We start from the raw sequence: 14826 nt of genomic DNA, 5'->3' as shown, positions 1-14826 counted from the left end.
GCAGAAGAAGAGAAGACAGGGTGCACGGGAGCAGACAAATCTCAGGGAGGACTAGGACCCTCCTCTAACCCACATCTCAAATATTACCGACCAAGGAACTCATTTCTTTGTTCCTGGATTGGGTGGTCTCAGTTTTGGAGAACCAATCAGATTCATCTGTGAATATCATCATCAGTTGCTGGTTAGATACTCAATATGAAGTTCCTCTTTTGAAACTCAATTTCCTTCCTTAGGAGGATTGTTTTAATTTCGTGCTTTAAAGGTTTGATCCAGTTGTATTTGTAACATTTTAACTGGGGCCCTATTGTGAGCCAGCTCCGTGCTGGTCAGCGATGGTCACCCAAGTTTTTCAGGATTGTCTCCAGATACTGTCACTGAGTTTAGTGGGACCTCCAGGATACACATAGAGAAAGCGGCTTATCGGGGGTAATCCTTGTGGAATGGAGGGTCTTGAAGGTACCTTTGTAGAGCATGTAAATAACAATGTAATAGGGTCAATGTCCAAATCACATTCTGCAGGGGGCTGAGAGATGATAAAGGACTCAAATCGGCCTTTGGCACAGCAACTCTGCTTTAGAATAATTAATCTTTTATGTGAAAAAGTGATCAATCCATTCCTCCTAGTTCCCTTTTTGACTTCCTCATTTAATTGGGGATATTTCCCTTTCTTTCTCTTTAAAACATTTTTAAATTTTATTTCATTTATTTTTTATACAGCAGGTTCTTACTAGTTATCTATTTTATACATATTAGTGTATATATGCAAACCCAATCTCCCAATTCATCCCACCATCACCACCCCCCACCATCAGTTTCCTCCCTTGGTGTTCATACGTTTGTTCTCTACATCTGTGACTCTATTTTAGCCCTGCAAACCTGCTCATCTGTACCATTTTTCTAGGTTCCACATATATGCGTTAATATACGATATTTGTTTTTATCTTTCTGACTTACTTCACTCTGTGTGACAGTCTCTAGATCCATCCACGTCTCTACAAATGACCCAATTTCGTTCCTTTTTATGGCTGAGTAATATTCCATTGTATATATGTACCACATCTTCTTTATCCATTTGTCTGTTGATGGGCATTTAGGTTGCTTCCATGACCTAGCTCTTGTAAACAGTACTGCAACGAATATTGGGGTGCATGTTTCTTTTTGAATTATGGTTTCCTCTGGGTATACACCCAGTAATGGTATTGCTGGGTCATATGGTAATTCTATTTTTAGTTTTTTAAGGAACCTCCATACTGTTCTCCATAGTGGCTGTATCAATTTACATTCCCACCAACAGTGCAAGAGGGATCCCTTTTCTCCACACCCTCTCCAGCATTTGTTGTTTGTAGATTTTCTGATGATGCCCATTCTAATTGGTGTGAGGTGATACCTCATTGTAGTTTTGATTTGCATTTCTCTAATAACTAGTGATGTTGAGCAGCTTTTCATGTGCTTCTTGGCCATCTGTATGTCTTTGGAGAAATGTCTATTTATGTCTTCTGTCCAGTTTTTGATTGGGTTGTTTGTTTTCTTAATATTGAGCTGCATGAGCTGTTTATATATTTTGGAGATTAATCCTTTGTCCGTTAATTCATTTGCAAATATATTCTCCCATTTTGAGGGTTGTCTTCTCCTCTTGACTGTAGTTTCCTTTGCTTTGCAAAAGTTTCATTAGGTCCCACTTGTTTATTTTGTTTTTATTTCCATTACTCTAGGAAGTGGATCAAAAAATATCTTGCTGTGATTTATGTCAAAGAGTGTTCTTCCTATGTTTTCCTCTAAGAGTTTCATAGTGTCTGGTCTTACATTTAGGTCTCTAATCCAGTTTGAGCTTATTTTTGTGTATGGTGTTAGGGAGTGTTCTGATTTCATTCTTTTACATGTAACTGTCCAGTTTTCCCAACACCACTTATTGAAGAGATTGTCTTTTCTGCATTGTATATCCTTGCCTCCTTTGTCATAGCTTAGTTGACCATAGGTGCGTGGGTTTATCTCTGGGCTTTCTATCCTGTACCAGTGATCTATATTTCTGGTTTTGTGCCAGTACCATATTGTCTTGATTACTGTAGCTTTGTAGTATAGTCTGAAGTCAGGGAGTCTGATTCCTCCAGCTCTGTTTTTTTTCCCTCAATATTGCTTTGGCTATTCGGGGTCTTTTGTGTCTTCATACAAATTTTAAGATTTTTTGTTCTAGTTCTGTAAAAAGTGCCATTGGTAATTTGACAGGGATTGCATTGAATCTGTAGATTGCTTTGGGTAGTATAGTCATTTTCACAATATTGATTCCTCCAGTCCAAGAACATGGTGTATCTCTCTCCATCTGTTTGTGTCATGTTTGATTTCTTTCATCAGTGTCTTATTGTTTTCTGAGTACATGTCTTTTAACTCTTTAGGTAGGTTTATTCCTAGGTATTTTATTCTTTTTGTTGCAGTGGTGAATGGGATTGTTTCCTTAATTTCTCTTTCTGATCTTTCGTTGTTAGTGTATAGGAATGCAAGAGATCTCTGTGCATTAATTTTGTATCCTGCAACTTTACCAAATTCATTGATTAGCTCTAGTAGTTTTCTGGTGGCATTTTTAGGATTCCCTATGTATAGTATCATGTCATCTGCAAACAGTGACAGTTTCACTTCTTCTTTTCCAATTTGTATTCCTTTTACTTCTTTCTCTTCTCTGATTGCCGTGGCTAGGACTTCCAAAATTATGTTGAGTAATAGTGGTAAAGGGGACATCCTTGTCTTGTTCTTAATCTTAGAGGAAATGCATTCATTTTCTCACCATTGAGAATGATGTTGGCTGTGGGTTTGTCATATATGGCCTTTATTATGTTGAGGTAAGTTCCCTCTATGCCCACTTTCTGGAGGGTTTTTATCATAAATGGGTGTTGAATTTTGTCAAAATCTTTTTCTGCATCTATTGAGATGATCATGTGGTTTTTCTTCTTCAATTTGTTAATATGGTGTATCACATTGATTGATTTGCATATATTGCAGAATCCTTGCATCCCTTGGATAAACCCCACTTGATCATGGTGTATGATCCCTTTAATGTGTTGTTGGATTCTGTTTGCTAGTATTTTGTTGAGGATTTTTGCATGTATATTCATGAGTGATATTGGTCTGTAATTTTCTTTTTTTGTAGTATCTTTGTCTGGTTTAGGTATCAGGGTGATGGTGGCCTCATAGAATGAGTTTGGGAGTGTTTCTTCCTCTGCAATTTTTTGGAAGAGTTTGAGAAGGATGGGTGTTAGCTCTTCTCTAAATGTCTGATAGAATTCACCTGTGAAGCCATCTGGTCCTGGACTTTTGTTTGTTGGAAGATTTTTAATCACAGTTTCAATTTCATTACTTGTGATTGGTCTGTTCATATTTTCTTTCTTTTTTTTTTAACATCTTTATTGGGGTATAATTGCTTTACAATGCTGTGTTAGTTTCTGCTTTATAACAAAGTGAATCAGTTATACATATACATATGTTCCCGTATCTCTTCCCTCTTGTGTCTCCCTCCCTCCAACCCTCCCTATTGTTCATATTTTCTATTTCTTCCTGGTTCAGTCTTGGAAGGTTATATCTTTTTAAGAATTTGTCCATTTCTTCCAGGTTGTCCATTTTACTGGCATAGAGTTGCTTGTAGTAGTCTCTTAGGATGCTTTGTATTTCTGCCGTGTCTGTTGTACTTCTGCTTTTTCATGTCTAATTTTATTGATTTGAGTCCTCTCCCTCTTTTTCTTCATGAGTCTGGCTAATGGTTTATCAATTTTGTTTATCTTCTCAAACAATCAGCTTTTAGTTTTATTGACATTGCTATTGTTTTCTTTGTTTCTATTTCATTTATTTCTGCTCTGATCTTTTTGATTTCTTTCCTTCTGCTAACTTTGGGTTTTGTTTGTTCTTCTTTGTCTAGTTCCTTTAGGTGTAAGGTTACATTGTTTATTTGAGATTTTTCTTGTTTCTTGAGGTAGGCTTGTATAGCTAAACTTCCCTCTTAGAACTGATTTAGCTGCATCCCATAGGTTTTGGATCGTCGTGTTTTCATTGTCATTTGCCTCTAGGTATTTTTTGATTTCCTCTTTGATTTCTTCAGTGATCTCTTGGCTATTTAGTAACGTATTGTTTAGCCTCCATGTGTTTGTGTTTTTTACGTTTTTTTCCCTGTGATTCATTTCTAATCTCATAGCATTGTGGTCGGAGAAGATGCTTGATATGATTTCAGTTTTCTTAAATTTACCGAGGCTTGATTTGTGACCCAAGATGTGATCTATCCTGGAGAATGTTCCGTGTGCACTTGAGAAGAAAGTGTAGTCTGCTGTTTTTGGATGGAATGTCCTATAAATATCAATTAAACCTATCTGGTCTATTGTGTCATTTAAACCTTCTGCTTCCTTATTTATTTTCATTTTGGATGATCTGTCCATTGGTGTAACTGAGGTGTAAGCCCCCCAGTATTATTGTGTTACTGTCGATTTCCTCTTTTATAGCTGTTAGCCATTGCCTTATGTATTGAGGTGCTCCTATGTTGGGTGCATATATATTTGTAATTGTTATATCTTCTCGGATTGATCCCTTGATCATTATGTAGTGTCCTTCCTTGTCTCTTGTAACATTCTTTAAAGTCTATTTTATCTGATATGAGTATTGCTACTCCAGCTTTCTTTTGATTTCCATTTGCATGGAATATCTTTTTCCATTCCCTCACTTTCAGTCTGTATGTGTCCCTAGGTCTGAAGTGGGTCTCTTGTAGACAGCATATATATGGGGCTCGTTTTTGTATCCATTCAGCCAGCCTGTGTCTTTTGGTTGGAGCATTTAATCCATTCACATTTAAGGTAATCATCGATACGTATGTTCCTATGACCATTTTGTTTATTGTTTTGGGTTTGTTTTCGTTGGTCCTTTTCTTCTCTTGTGTTTCCCACTTAGAGAAGCTCCTTTAGCATTTGTTATAGAGCTGGTTTGGTGGTGCTGAATTCTCTTAGCTTTTGCTTGTCTGTAAAGCTTTTGATTTCCCCATCGAATCTGAATGAGATCCTTGCCAGGTACAGTAATCTTGGTTGTAGGTTCTTCCCTTTCATCACTTAAATATATTGTGCCACTCCGTTCTGGCTTGTAGAGTTTCTGCTGGGAAATCAGCTGTTAACTTTATGGGAGTTCCCTTGTATGTTGTTTTTCCCTTGATGCTTTCAATAATTTTTCTTGTCTTTAATTTTTGCCAATCTGATTACTATGTGTCTTGGCATGTTTCTCCTTGGGTTTATCCTGCCTGGGACTCTCTGTGCTTCCTGGACTTGGGTGGCTATTTCCTTTCCCATGTTAGGAAAGTTTTCAACTATAATCTCTTCAAATATTTTCTCGGGTCCTTCTGACTCTCTTCTCCTTCCGGGACCCCTTTAATGCAAATGTTGTTGCATTTAATATTGTCCCAGAGGTCTCTTAGGCTGTCTTCATTTCTTTTCATTCTTTTTTCTTTATTCTGTTACACAGCAGTGAATTCCACCATTCTGTCTTCCAGGTCACTTATCCGTTCTTCTGCTTCAGTTATTCTGCTATTGATTCCTTCTAGTGTAGTTTTCATTTCAGTTATTGTATTGTTCATCTCTGTTTGTTTGTTCTTTAATTCTTCTAGGGGTTTATTCTTTAATTCTTCTTTAATTCTTCTGGGTCTTTGTTAAACATTTCTTGCATCTTCTCGATCTTTGCCTCCATTCTTTTTCTGAGGTTCTGGATCATCTTCACTATCATTATTCTGAATTCTTTTTCTGGAAGGTTGCCTATCTCCACTTCATTTTGTTGTTTTTCTGGGGTTTTTTAAATCTTGTTCCTTCATTGGGTACAAAGTCCTCTGCATTTTCATTTTGTCTATCTTTCTGTGAATGTGGTTTTCCTTTCACAGGCTGCAGAATTGTAGTTCTTCTTGCTTCTGCTGTCTGCCCTCTGGTGGATGAGGCTATCTAAGAGTCTTGTGCAAGCTTCCTGATGGGAGGGACTGGTGGTGGGTAGAGCTGCATGTTACTCTGGTGGGCACAGCCCAGTAAAACTTTAATCTGCTTGTCTGATGATGGGTGGGGCTGGGTTTCCTCCCTGTTGGTTGTTTGGCCTGAGTTGACCCAGCACTGGAGCCTACTCGGCTCTTTGGTGGGGCCAATGGTGGATGCAGCCTGCCCACCAGCCACTCCGTGACCCTGGCTTCCTGTTCCTCTGGACCCCGGGAGCAAGGGGGCAGCTGGTGGGGGCGGGGTGGGAGGATGACGTCACGGGACTTTTTTTTAAAGAATGAGGTTGCAGATGATTAGGCCGAATGCCTTGGGTTCTAGGAGAAAGGTACTGATGAGGACGGGGTACCCAGGGCATCTTTCAGGGTAGCATTGGAGTAAATAAAATGGGAAGCCCATGGAAAATGTCCTGTGCCCATAATGGGATTTTTTTTTTTTACTATTGAGTTGTATGAATTTTTGTATATATTTTGGATATTAACCCCTTTATCAGATACATGATTTGCAAATATTTCCTCCCATTCAGTAGGTTTTTTCATTTTCTGAAGGCTGCGAAGGAATTTTTGTAGTTTGACGTAGTCCTACTTGTTTATTTTTACTTTTGTTGCTTTTGGTGTCAGATTCAAAAAATCATCATCAAGACCTATGTCAAGAAACTTAACACCTATGTTGTCTTCTAGGAGGCTATGGTTTCAGGTGTTACATTCAAGTCTTTAACCCATTTTGAGTTAATTTTTGTGTACGATGTGAATATTGATAGTAGTCTAATTTCATTCTTTTGCGTGTGGTTGTCCAGTTTTCCCAACACCATATATTGAAGAGACTGTCCTTTCCCCACTGTATATTGGCTCTTTTGTTGTAAATTAATTGACCAAGTATATGTGAGTTTATTTCTGGGCTCTCTATTCTGTTCCATTGATCTGTTCTTCCAAATTCCGTACAGATTTGATTACCACAGCTTTTTAATATGGTTTGAAATCAAAGCTGGAGGCACCATTACTCTTAATGCATCTTCCATACTTAACTTTATAATGTTTCATTTCATAAAATGTTAAGAATGAAAGGGGCTTTAGGGACTTCCCAGCCAATTTCAGCCACCACTTACCAAGAAAATGCAAATAGTCGGAGGAGTGTATCTTTCCCAGCCAAGGTCACCCACCAAGGCCTCCTCACGTCCAGTCCAGACCTCATGAGTTCCCTGCCAATTTACACTTTCCTAAATATCACTTGGCATGTACGTTCCGAAGTTTTTACAGGGAATGTTAAATATTTACACAAGAGCATAATGGAGAGGAGAGAGCAGCTGGTAGATCTCAGTGGCTTATCTTCAGGGAAAGCCAGGGGGAGCCTTAACCTAAATGGAAAATTCATTAGCAGCAGCCCCAAGAACCTTGCAGTGAAGCAGCCTATGTACGGTTCTGAAAGGGGCCTCTTCCTAGCCGAAAGCCTTGACGCCCAGGCATCCCAGGCACACATCGCACGTCCCTTCCCCCACGTCAGACACCACCAGCTGCTTGAAGGATATTGTCACATTTTCTTCTGCAAGATCCCCAAGAAACCTCCTGAGACATGGCCTCTCACCACATCCTGGGTTTCCACACTTTCCACTCTTAGTTACTTTTGTGTAGGTGGTTTAGAAGGCGGCGGCTAAGGCCAGCTCCCTCCACTGAGGGACAGAAGGCTCACAAACAGCCTCAGGGAGGAACCAGTGGCAGGGGTAGAGGCAGCCTGGGACCAGGAGGAAACCGCTTGTTAATCCAGGAGACTGGATGGGTTAAGTTAGGGCCAGTTGTGTTCTAAGTGAGGGTCCAGGATCAGCCGCAGCTATTTCCATCAAGGAAAAGGCCCTCTTTGCTTATCTCAGTGTTCATCGTTCTGTTCCCAAAGCCCTGAACCCTCAGCTGAGTTCAGGCAGGAAAGCTTATGAAAGGTGGTACTTTCTGTCTTGGATATAGATAGGGTGCCGTTATTTGGTTTTCAGATAAACACACATTCGAATTGAAGACCAGTGTCATTTGAGACTTAGAATTGATTTGTGTCTGAGGTACAGAAGTGATCTAAGTCCTTGTTACTTGACGTGGCCCACACACCAGCAGCGTCAGCATTACCCGGGGGCCTCTTAGAAATGCAGGAACGTGGGCCCCCATGTCAGGCCCACAGAGCCAGAGGTGCACTTCAGTAAGACACATGTATGCAGGTTAGTTTGACAATGACCCTGCCCTAGGATCGTTCAGATAAAAGTAGACAAGCAGATGAAGCTGAGAAAAGTGGGTGGACAAGATGAACTAGGGGTTGGGGGTAGGAGAGGGATGTGAGTCCAAAGACATGGGTTGGAAACAGTTCTCTGCAGGGCCCGCTGAGCCAGTCTGAGCAGGACAGCACCCCAGTGCGCACACAGCCCGATTTACCTGTAACTCACCATGTGACCATTGACTTGGCACAGCGACAGTTTGGAGTAAAAGAAAAATTCACTTCCAGTGGTCATTTCTCCTCTCCCCACAGGGGTTGACAGCTACTAGGGAGGTGAGGCATCTGTTTTCATCACTATGAGTCTTTCTAGAAGGAGCTGAGGATCATGATGAAGAAATTATTTCCTGGCATATCTGGGCTAATTAAAAAAAAACCACCCTCACCACCATCCGTTTAGTTGTAGGACTCACACATTCAAGAGTTTTCACAATGCCAATTTCATTCTTTTATTTCCTCATACCACAAACACTTTACTGCCTTTTTACAAACTGAATTTACACAAGCAAATTGCAAAGGAAAAACAGGTGTTCTTTAATCCTCCAAAATGCATGTATGAGATATAGCACAAACCCTAGTATCTATACACAAACAGGTTTAGCTGAAGCTTTATGGCAATTTCTTAAAATTAGCATGACAGTTTAGATATCTATGCCTGTAAAGTTTGCATAATCTACTATACATAGTTTTTTCAGAAGCAGTTTTAAGACTTTTAACTAATTGGGGGAAAAAAACTTCAACAAAAAGCTCTAACAACTCTGTGAAACTTAAATTATTTACAATTAAACATTTAGAGTCCTGATTCACAAAACTTAGCGCATATCATGATTAATTTATGAGTTTCACAGAGAAGGTAAGTAGTATGTAGAATAATCCCCAGGTAAAATCTAGAATGAATGGCTTTTAGAAGAATGTCTGTAATATGCTTACTGGAAACTAGAGAAAAAGTAGCAAAACAAAAACTTCAGCAGCTGCGTTTGATTTGAAAATTTAAGTAGACAGCCGCAATCAGAATAAACAGGTGACCACAACAGAAGAGGTGGTGGCATTTTTGACATTACTCTTGGTATGTACAAGAAGAAAAACGATTCTCCCCTTTTTCCATAAAAAAATTACCCCCAATAATCACTACACGTGAACTCAGAGTCTTTCTCCAGAGTTGTCTTCAAACTTGATGCCAAAATTAGCAAACGTAGACAGAAAGTACTGTCAGTTCAGTGGGTTCTGTTTAGTGGGAAAAGCTTGGGACAGGGTTACCGAGGGGTTAGCTATTCCAATTACAAAAGAATCGTCATAGATAAGGTGCCGGAAATCTAAGCTTCCCCTCAAAGCACTTTGGTGGATTCAATAGTGATTTCATGTATATGCCAAAGGAGATGACTCAAAGAAAATTAGCAGGACAAACTGTTTTCAAGGTGAAGTGATAGATTTCAGTGAATCAGGTCCAGGTAAAGTCTTTTAAAAAAACCCAAAAATTTATAGTAAACATTTTAAACTCTGGAATGCAGATATGGTATAGTTATCAGTAAGTTACATTTACAAAACCGTTTCCACAGTAGTTGCTCCAGAGTCAGAACTGAAAAATGTACAAGCCAGCTCACAAATGACTTTAGATACAGTGTTATTAAAATACATTGTTAATCATAAAAATACTTTACTATGTACATGTACACTGTATAAACTCTAGGTTTGCCTAAACCCACTTCTGCCGAGCAGCTCAAGAAACAGTGCAGTGCTATTATCTGGTCCTCACACCATGCACACGGGCTGATCCTGCGGTCAGTCCTTCACTAACACGGTGAAGCATTTCTCCTTCTGCAGGATGTCTAGTTGGAAGAGTCAGTTTTACTTCCACTGTACTTTACTTTCCTAAATGCTGGCCCAAGTAACTCTGGGCATTCACATAATTCATTTGCGATTTGGTTACACTTTAAAAGAAGGCTATAGTTCATCTCGTCAGTTATTACACTGTCTTGCTTGTAGTCTGGATGGTTTGCGATGAACTCCCTCATCCATCTGGCAACTGTCATTAATTCTCCTGAAAAAAAAAATTTTTTTTTTTTAACAACTTAATGGTAGTGGTTTTTTTTTTGTTTGTTTGGTCTTTTTCTTTTGTAAGTTGACATTTATTGGCCCACATAATACAATCCTGAAGAAGAATCAGTGTGGTCTTCTGGTGTAGCCACATGGCAGGGGCCAGGAACGAGCTGTATTACATGGCTGTAATGTTTGAAGAATTCCTCCTGGGGAAGGGTTTCATGTTGTAGGCAGGCAGTGAGAACACACACATCCCACTGCTATGGGACCTGTTAGATGCCACCCACATGGTGATGCTGTCGGCTCTAAGACACGGGAGCCAATGTGTGTGGACTAGAGCCCGAGTTCTCCCATCTGGCCAAGTCCTGCCCATGCCGGTGTCAAGAGACTGCCCTGGGACAGGAGGGCCCCCGAGTTCCCCAGAGCCATCTGATCAAAGAGGCGGAGAGAATAATGAGAAGTAGATGCATGAAGACAGAAACTGGCAGATACAGCGTTTGGGGGGTGGGGTATATCCTTTGTGGGTCTGGAAATTTTACAGAAGCCTCGAGCAAAATACAGATGCCACTGCTACTCTCCTCTTAGTCACGGCTGACAGCTCCCCACTCACCATGATCTCAAAGCTGAGAAAGTGGGGTTCCAGGGCACCCCTGTAGGGAGGCAGGCTGGACGGCCACCGTCTTAGCTGTGCTATAAGTTAACCTGAGGACTGGCTTAGACTCACTGTGCAAAGAGCCCAGGGTGCCTCACGACACACAGAGTCAGGCATAAATGTCGAACAGGCAATCCAGATACTGTATTTCGTTGCCTAAGAGGCCATCGGCTTAAAGATGCAGCGTTATTGTATGAACCAGTAAGAAAAAAAGCACTGCTAATCAAACTGTGACTGTCAAAGATTACAAGGTGCATCCAACCGCCGAGATGGTACAACGTGGGAAAGTTCATTGATTTGGGATACCGTATACTTTAATAAAAGACTGCTTTAAAAACTGAATATTGTAAGATTGTGAGGTTCTGCCTACGTTAAAAGATTTTTAAAAAAGCAAAGTGCAGAATGCCATACCGGATGCTCTCTTCTTAATCAGCTTCAGGTAGTTCAGAATACTGCATCTGGTGTCCACGTCCACCTCCATGTTTTCCAAGTAAGAGTTCAGGATGGGGATCAGCCCGGGGAACATGCCTTCCTGCAAGAAGCGGGGTGCGCTGTCAGCCGACTCCCCGGGGGCGGGGGGTGGGGTGGGGGGAGGGTCGGGGTAGCCGGGGCGCGGGCCCTACCTTGCCGTTGATGATGGTGTCGATGGTCATGAGTGCGTACTCCTCGGCTGCTGGCTCGATGCTGCCCGTGGTCTTGCTGCGGCCGTCCACCATGGCGTTGCCACCTGCCAGAGGGGCGCAGAGGGTGTTAGCGGCCCGTGTGGCCTACAGGGACCCCAAAAATGCAAGAGAAGGCAGTACCTTTGCAAATATCTTTTCTGAAATAAAACAATCCCTGCAGGACGGCATCTCGCTTCTGTGCTACTTTCATGTTCTCATCAACCTGAAGGAGGAAAACCAACGCAGCCAAGTGAGAACGTTGCCAAAGTCAGGGCACTCCCGCTCCGGCGCATTTGGGGGCTGTGGTGCCTCGCTCACCTCGCGGTCTGGACCCATCTGGGAAGAAGCCTCCCACAGCCAGCGCTTGCTGGCGGCCAGATAAGACTTTGCACTGTCATGTGGGGCTGTGTCCCTCAACCCCAGACTGCTGGGATGTGCTTTTTAATAACAATGGGGCAATTCTAAGAGAAGCTTACCTTAAAAATCAATGCGAAACTTACACTCATGTAGGCTGCCCACATCTCGAGGTCCCTTGAGACACCCTGGGATGAATCTATGGCATTGGGAGGTCAGGGGGCTGGTCCCTCCTCACAGCCCAGACTCACGCTCCTGCCTCTCCTGCCACCTGGAGTTGAGGGTTGTGCCCTCCCCACCTCTGGGGCTTTGCTGCCTCATAGGCGGGCTGTGGGATCTGGAATAAGGTGACCCCTCCCAGGGTAGGTCACCGATGCTGCCTGCCCACCTGCGGCTCTGCTGTGCCCACTCCCTCAGGAGACCCCAACCCCTATTTGTGAATTCTCCATTTCTCCAATGACTTTTTAAGACCCTCAAAGTAGAGCTTTTAAAACTTTTTAGTAGTAGTCCCTTATTTCTATAATGAAATCTTAGGGGACTCTCCATATACAAAACAGACACAAGTCAGAGGTCATGTTGAAGAGGGATGGTCAGTACAGAGTCTGATTACTTAGCTTTGCCCCCTCACACTGATCAATTCCTATCATTATTCTGTTTGTTTTAAGGCACATATGACCTTCGGATTAATCTAGATACAGGAACATATTCAAGCAATCTAAAATTCTCTCATGGCTAGGAACATCTGGCTTCATTTCTAATAACGTTTTTATTTTTCTTAGTCTTGACAAAAACTCACAAAGATCATCAGTTTTAATTTCTGCTTTTATGAATTCCTTTTAAAAAGCTGTAATTTTACTACAGCTCTTTAGATTCTTATTTAATTACTTAGGTTTATTTTTAATATTTCTGTTTATAGTACTTAAAGCTGTGGTTTTCCCTTAGAAATTATCTTTGCTGGCATCATTTTCCTAAACAATCTATAATTCTAGTTTTTTAAAAAAAATTTTATTGAAGTATAGTTGATTTACAATATTGTGTTAATTTGAGCTGTACAGCAGTGACTTCCTTATACACATATGTATTCTTTTCCGTTCTAGTTTATCCCAGGATACTGAATATAGTTCCCTGTGCTGTACAGTAGGACCTCGTTGTTTACCCATTCTATATATACTAGTTTGCATCTATAATTCTAGTTTTGACTTCATCTAGAAGCTACTAGGAAAACGATTTAAAATTTCCAATAGTTAAATGTTTCCTGAACATTTTCTTGTTCAACTTTGGTGGGAATGTATCCTATATGGTGTCTACTTCTAAGAAGTGAAAATTTTCCTTAATTAATTTTTGTTATTCTTCCTCAGGGCGTTTAAAAAAGGTGTGCCATGGTGTAAGATTTGTGATCAGGGGACACAACCAAGCTTATTAACTGTGTCATTTAATTCCCCTGTGGCCTTTCTCATCCTTTGATTATATGGCCTGTCAGTTACTGAGTAACACGCCAGAAACTCTGCTAAGTGACTTACTCCACGAACCCCACAAGGCCTTACGACAGCCCACGTGTCTCTGTTCTACACCTGCGAACTGGGGCACTGAGAGGACAACTAACTTGTCCAGGTGAAAAAGATAGTAAGTAGTGCAAGTGATTTATGAATTGAGTGCTCACCTGGAAGCCGCATCTTACCCACCGTACTACAGTGCCTTTAAATTCTTCTTACGCTGCTGAGAAATGTTTGCTACACTTTATGTTAAAAAAATGAAAATGGCTCTAATGTTATCTTGAAAAGAGTATATAAAATTGTTTCCTGTATCTCATTTAAGACCTTCTCACATTTTGTCTGTTAAGACTTTGCCCTTCCTGAATTGTTAAAAGGTCATATGGAGCTCTTTACTGTCAACATCTGTCCTTGTTTTAAGTATATCTTATGCAAACAACATGTACCATTACATTGCTATTTTATATCACCCGTTTTAGCTTTTGAACAGGAGAATTTAGTCTATTCAAATTTGTTTTCATCTTATTTTACCACTGTATGTTCTCTGGACCATAATGTCTTATCACGCCCATGGCCCCAGACCCACTTTTGTGGCACCAGGAAGCTTTGCTTTTTTCCCACCTCTTTGGCTTTGCTTTTTTCCCACCTCTTTTTTCCCACCTCTTTGGAGATTAGAGGCGACAAATCCTATTTCTATACTATTAGTGGTCTTTCTTACTTTTAGACAAGTAGTTTTGAAATTCTCTCTCCAAATGTCAAGCATTAAGAAGTATCTACCATTCCCCTCCTTCCACTATCCCCTTGCTAGGTAAGATTTCTGGCTTAATTTAGCCCTAACTTGATCTTTTTTGTTAGAATCACTTGCAATGTAAAGACTAGTTTGGCTGGCATGGTTCTAATTCTTTTTTTTTTTTTTTTTTTTTTTTTTGCGGTATGCGGGCCTCTCACTGTTGTGGCCTCTCCCGTTGCGGAGCACAAGCTCCGGACGCGCAGGCCCAGCGGCCATGGCTCATGGGTCCAGCCGCTCCACGGCATGTGGGATCTTCCTGGACCGGGACACGAACCCATGTCCCTTGCATCGGCAGGTGGACTCTCAACCACTGCGCCACCAGGGAAGCCCGGTTCTAATTCTTTACCCTTCGGATTCTGTAGACCTCTCGCCATCTCTTCTAGCGTTTAATGTTGTAGATGAGAAATGATATCAATTGATTTTCTTCTCCCTCTTGGCCGGAAGTTTAGGTATCCTAATTTCCTCTCCTGTCTGGACAACTGATCTTCTCTTTGAGATTCAGAAATTCCTAGACTTGGGTTCTTCTTTGAATAATTCTGTCTCATCCTCAGTGGACTCTCACTCAGGGGAAATTCTATTTCTTTATTTTCTTTATTGTATCTCACAT

At 41.0% G+C, this 14826-nt stretch overlaps 1 protein-coding gene across 2 annotated transcripts in view; it reads right to left on the bottom strand.

Moving 5' to 3' along the window:
- Window positions 1-10060: 10060 nt before the first annotated feature.
- GCLC (glutamate-cysteine ligase catalytic subunit) overlaps window positions 10061-14826 on the bottom strand; it is a 37345-nt gene continuing 32579 nt past the window's right edge. For both annotated transcript variants that reach the window (XM_065885469.1, XM_065885470.1), the window contains 4 exons: window positions 11727-11808; window positions 11547-11650; window positions 11335-11455; window positions 10061-10272 (listed from right to left, as the gene is read on the bottom strand). In XM_065885469.1, coding sequence (XP_065741541.1) covers window positions 10061-10272; window positions 11335-11455; window positions 11547-11650; window positions 11727-11808 — 519 coding nt within the window. The remainder of the gene's footprint in view (window positions 10273-11334; window positions 11456-11546; window positions 11651-11726; window positions 11809-14826) is intronic.

The sequence above is a fragment of the Phocoena phocoena genome, chromosome 10 (assembly GCF_963924675.1).
Source record: "Phocoena phocoena chromosome 10, mPhoPho1.1, whole genome shotgun sequence".
NCBI lineage: Eukaryota > Metazoa > Chordata > Mammalia > Artiodactyla > Phocoenidae > Phocoena > Phocoena phocoena.
This window is presented reverse-complemented; position numbering and strand designations above follow the sequence as displayed.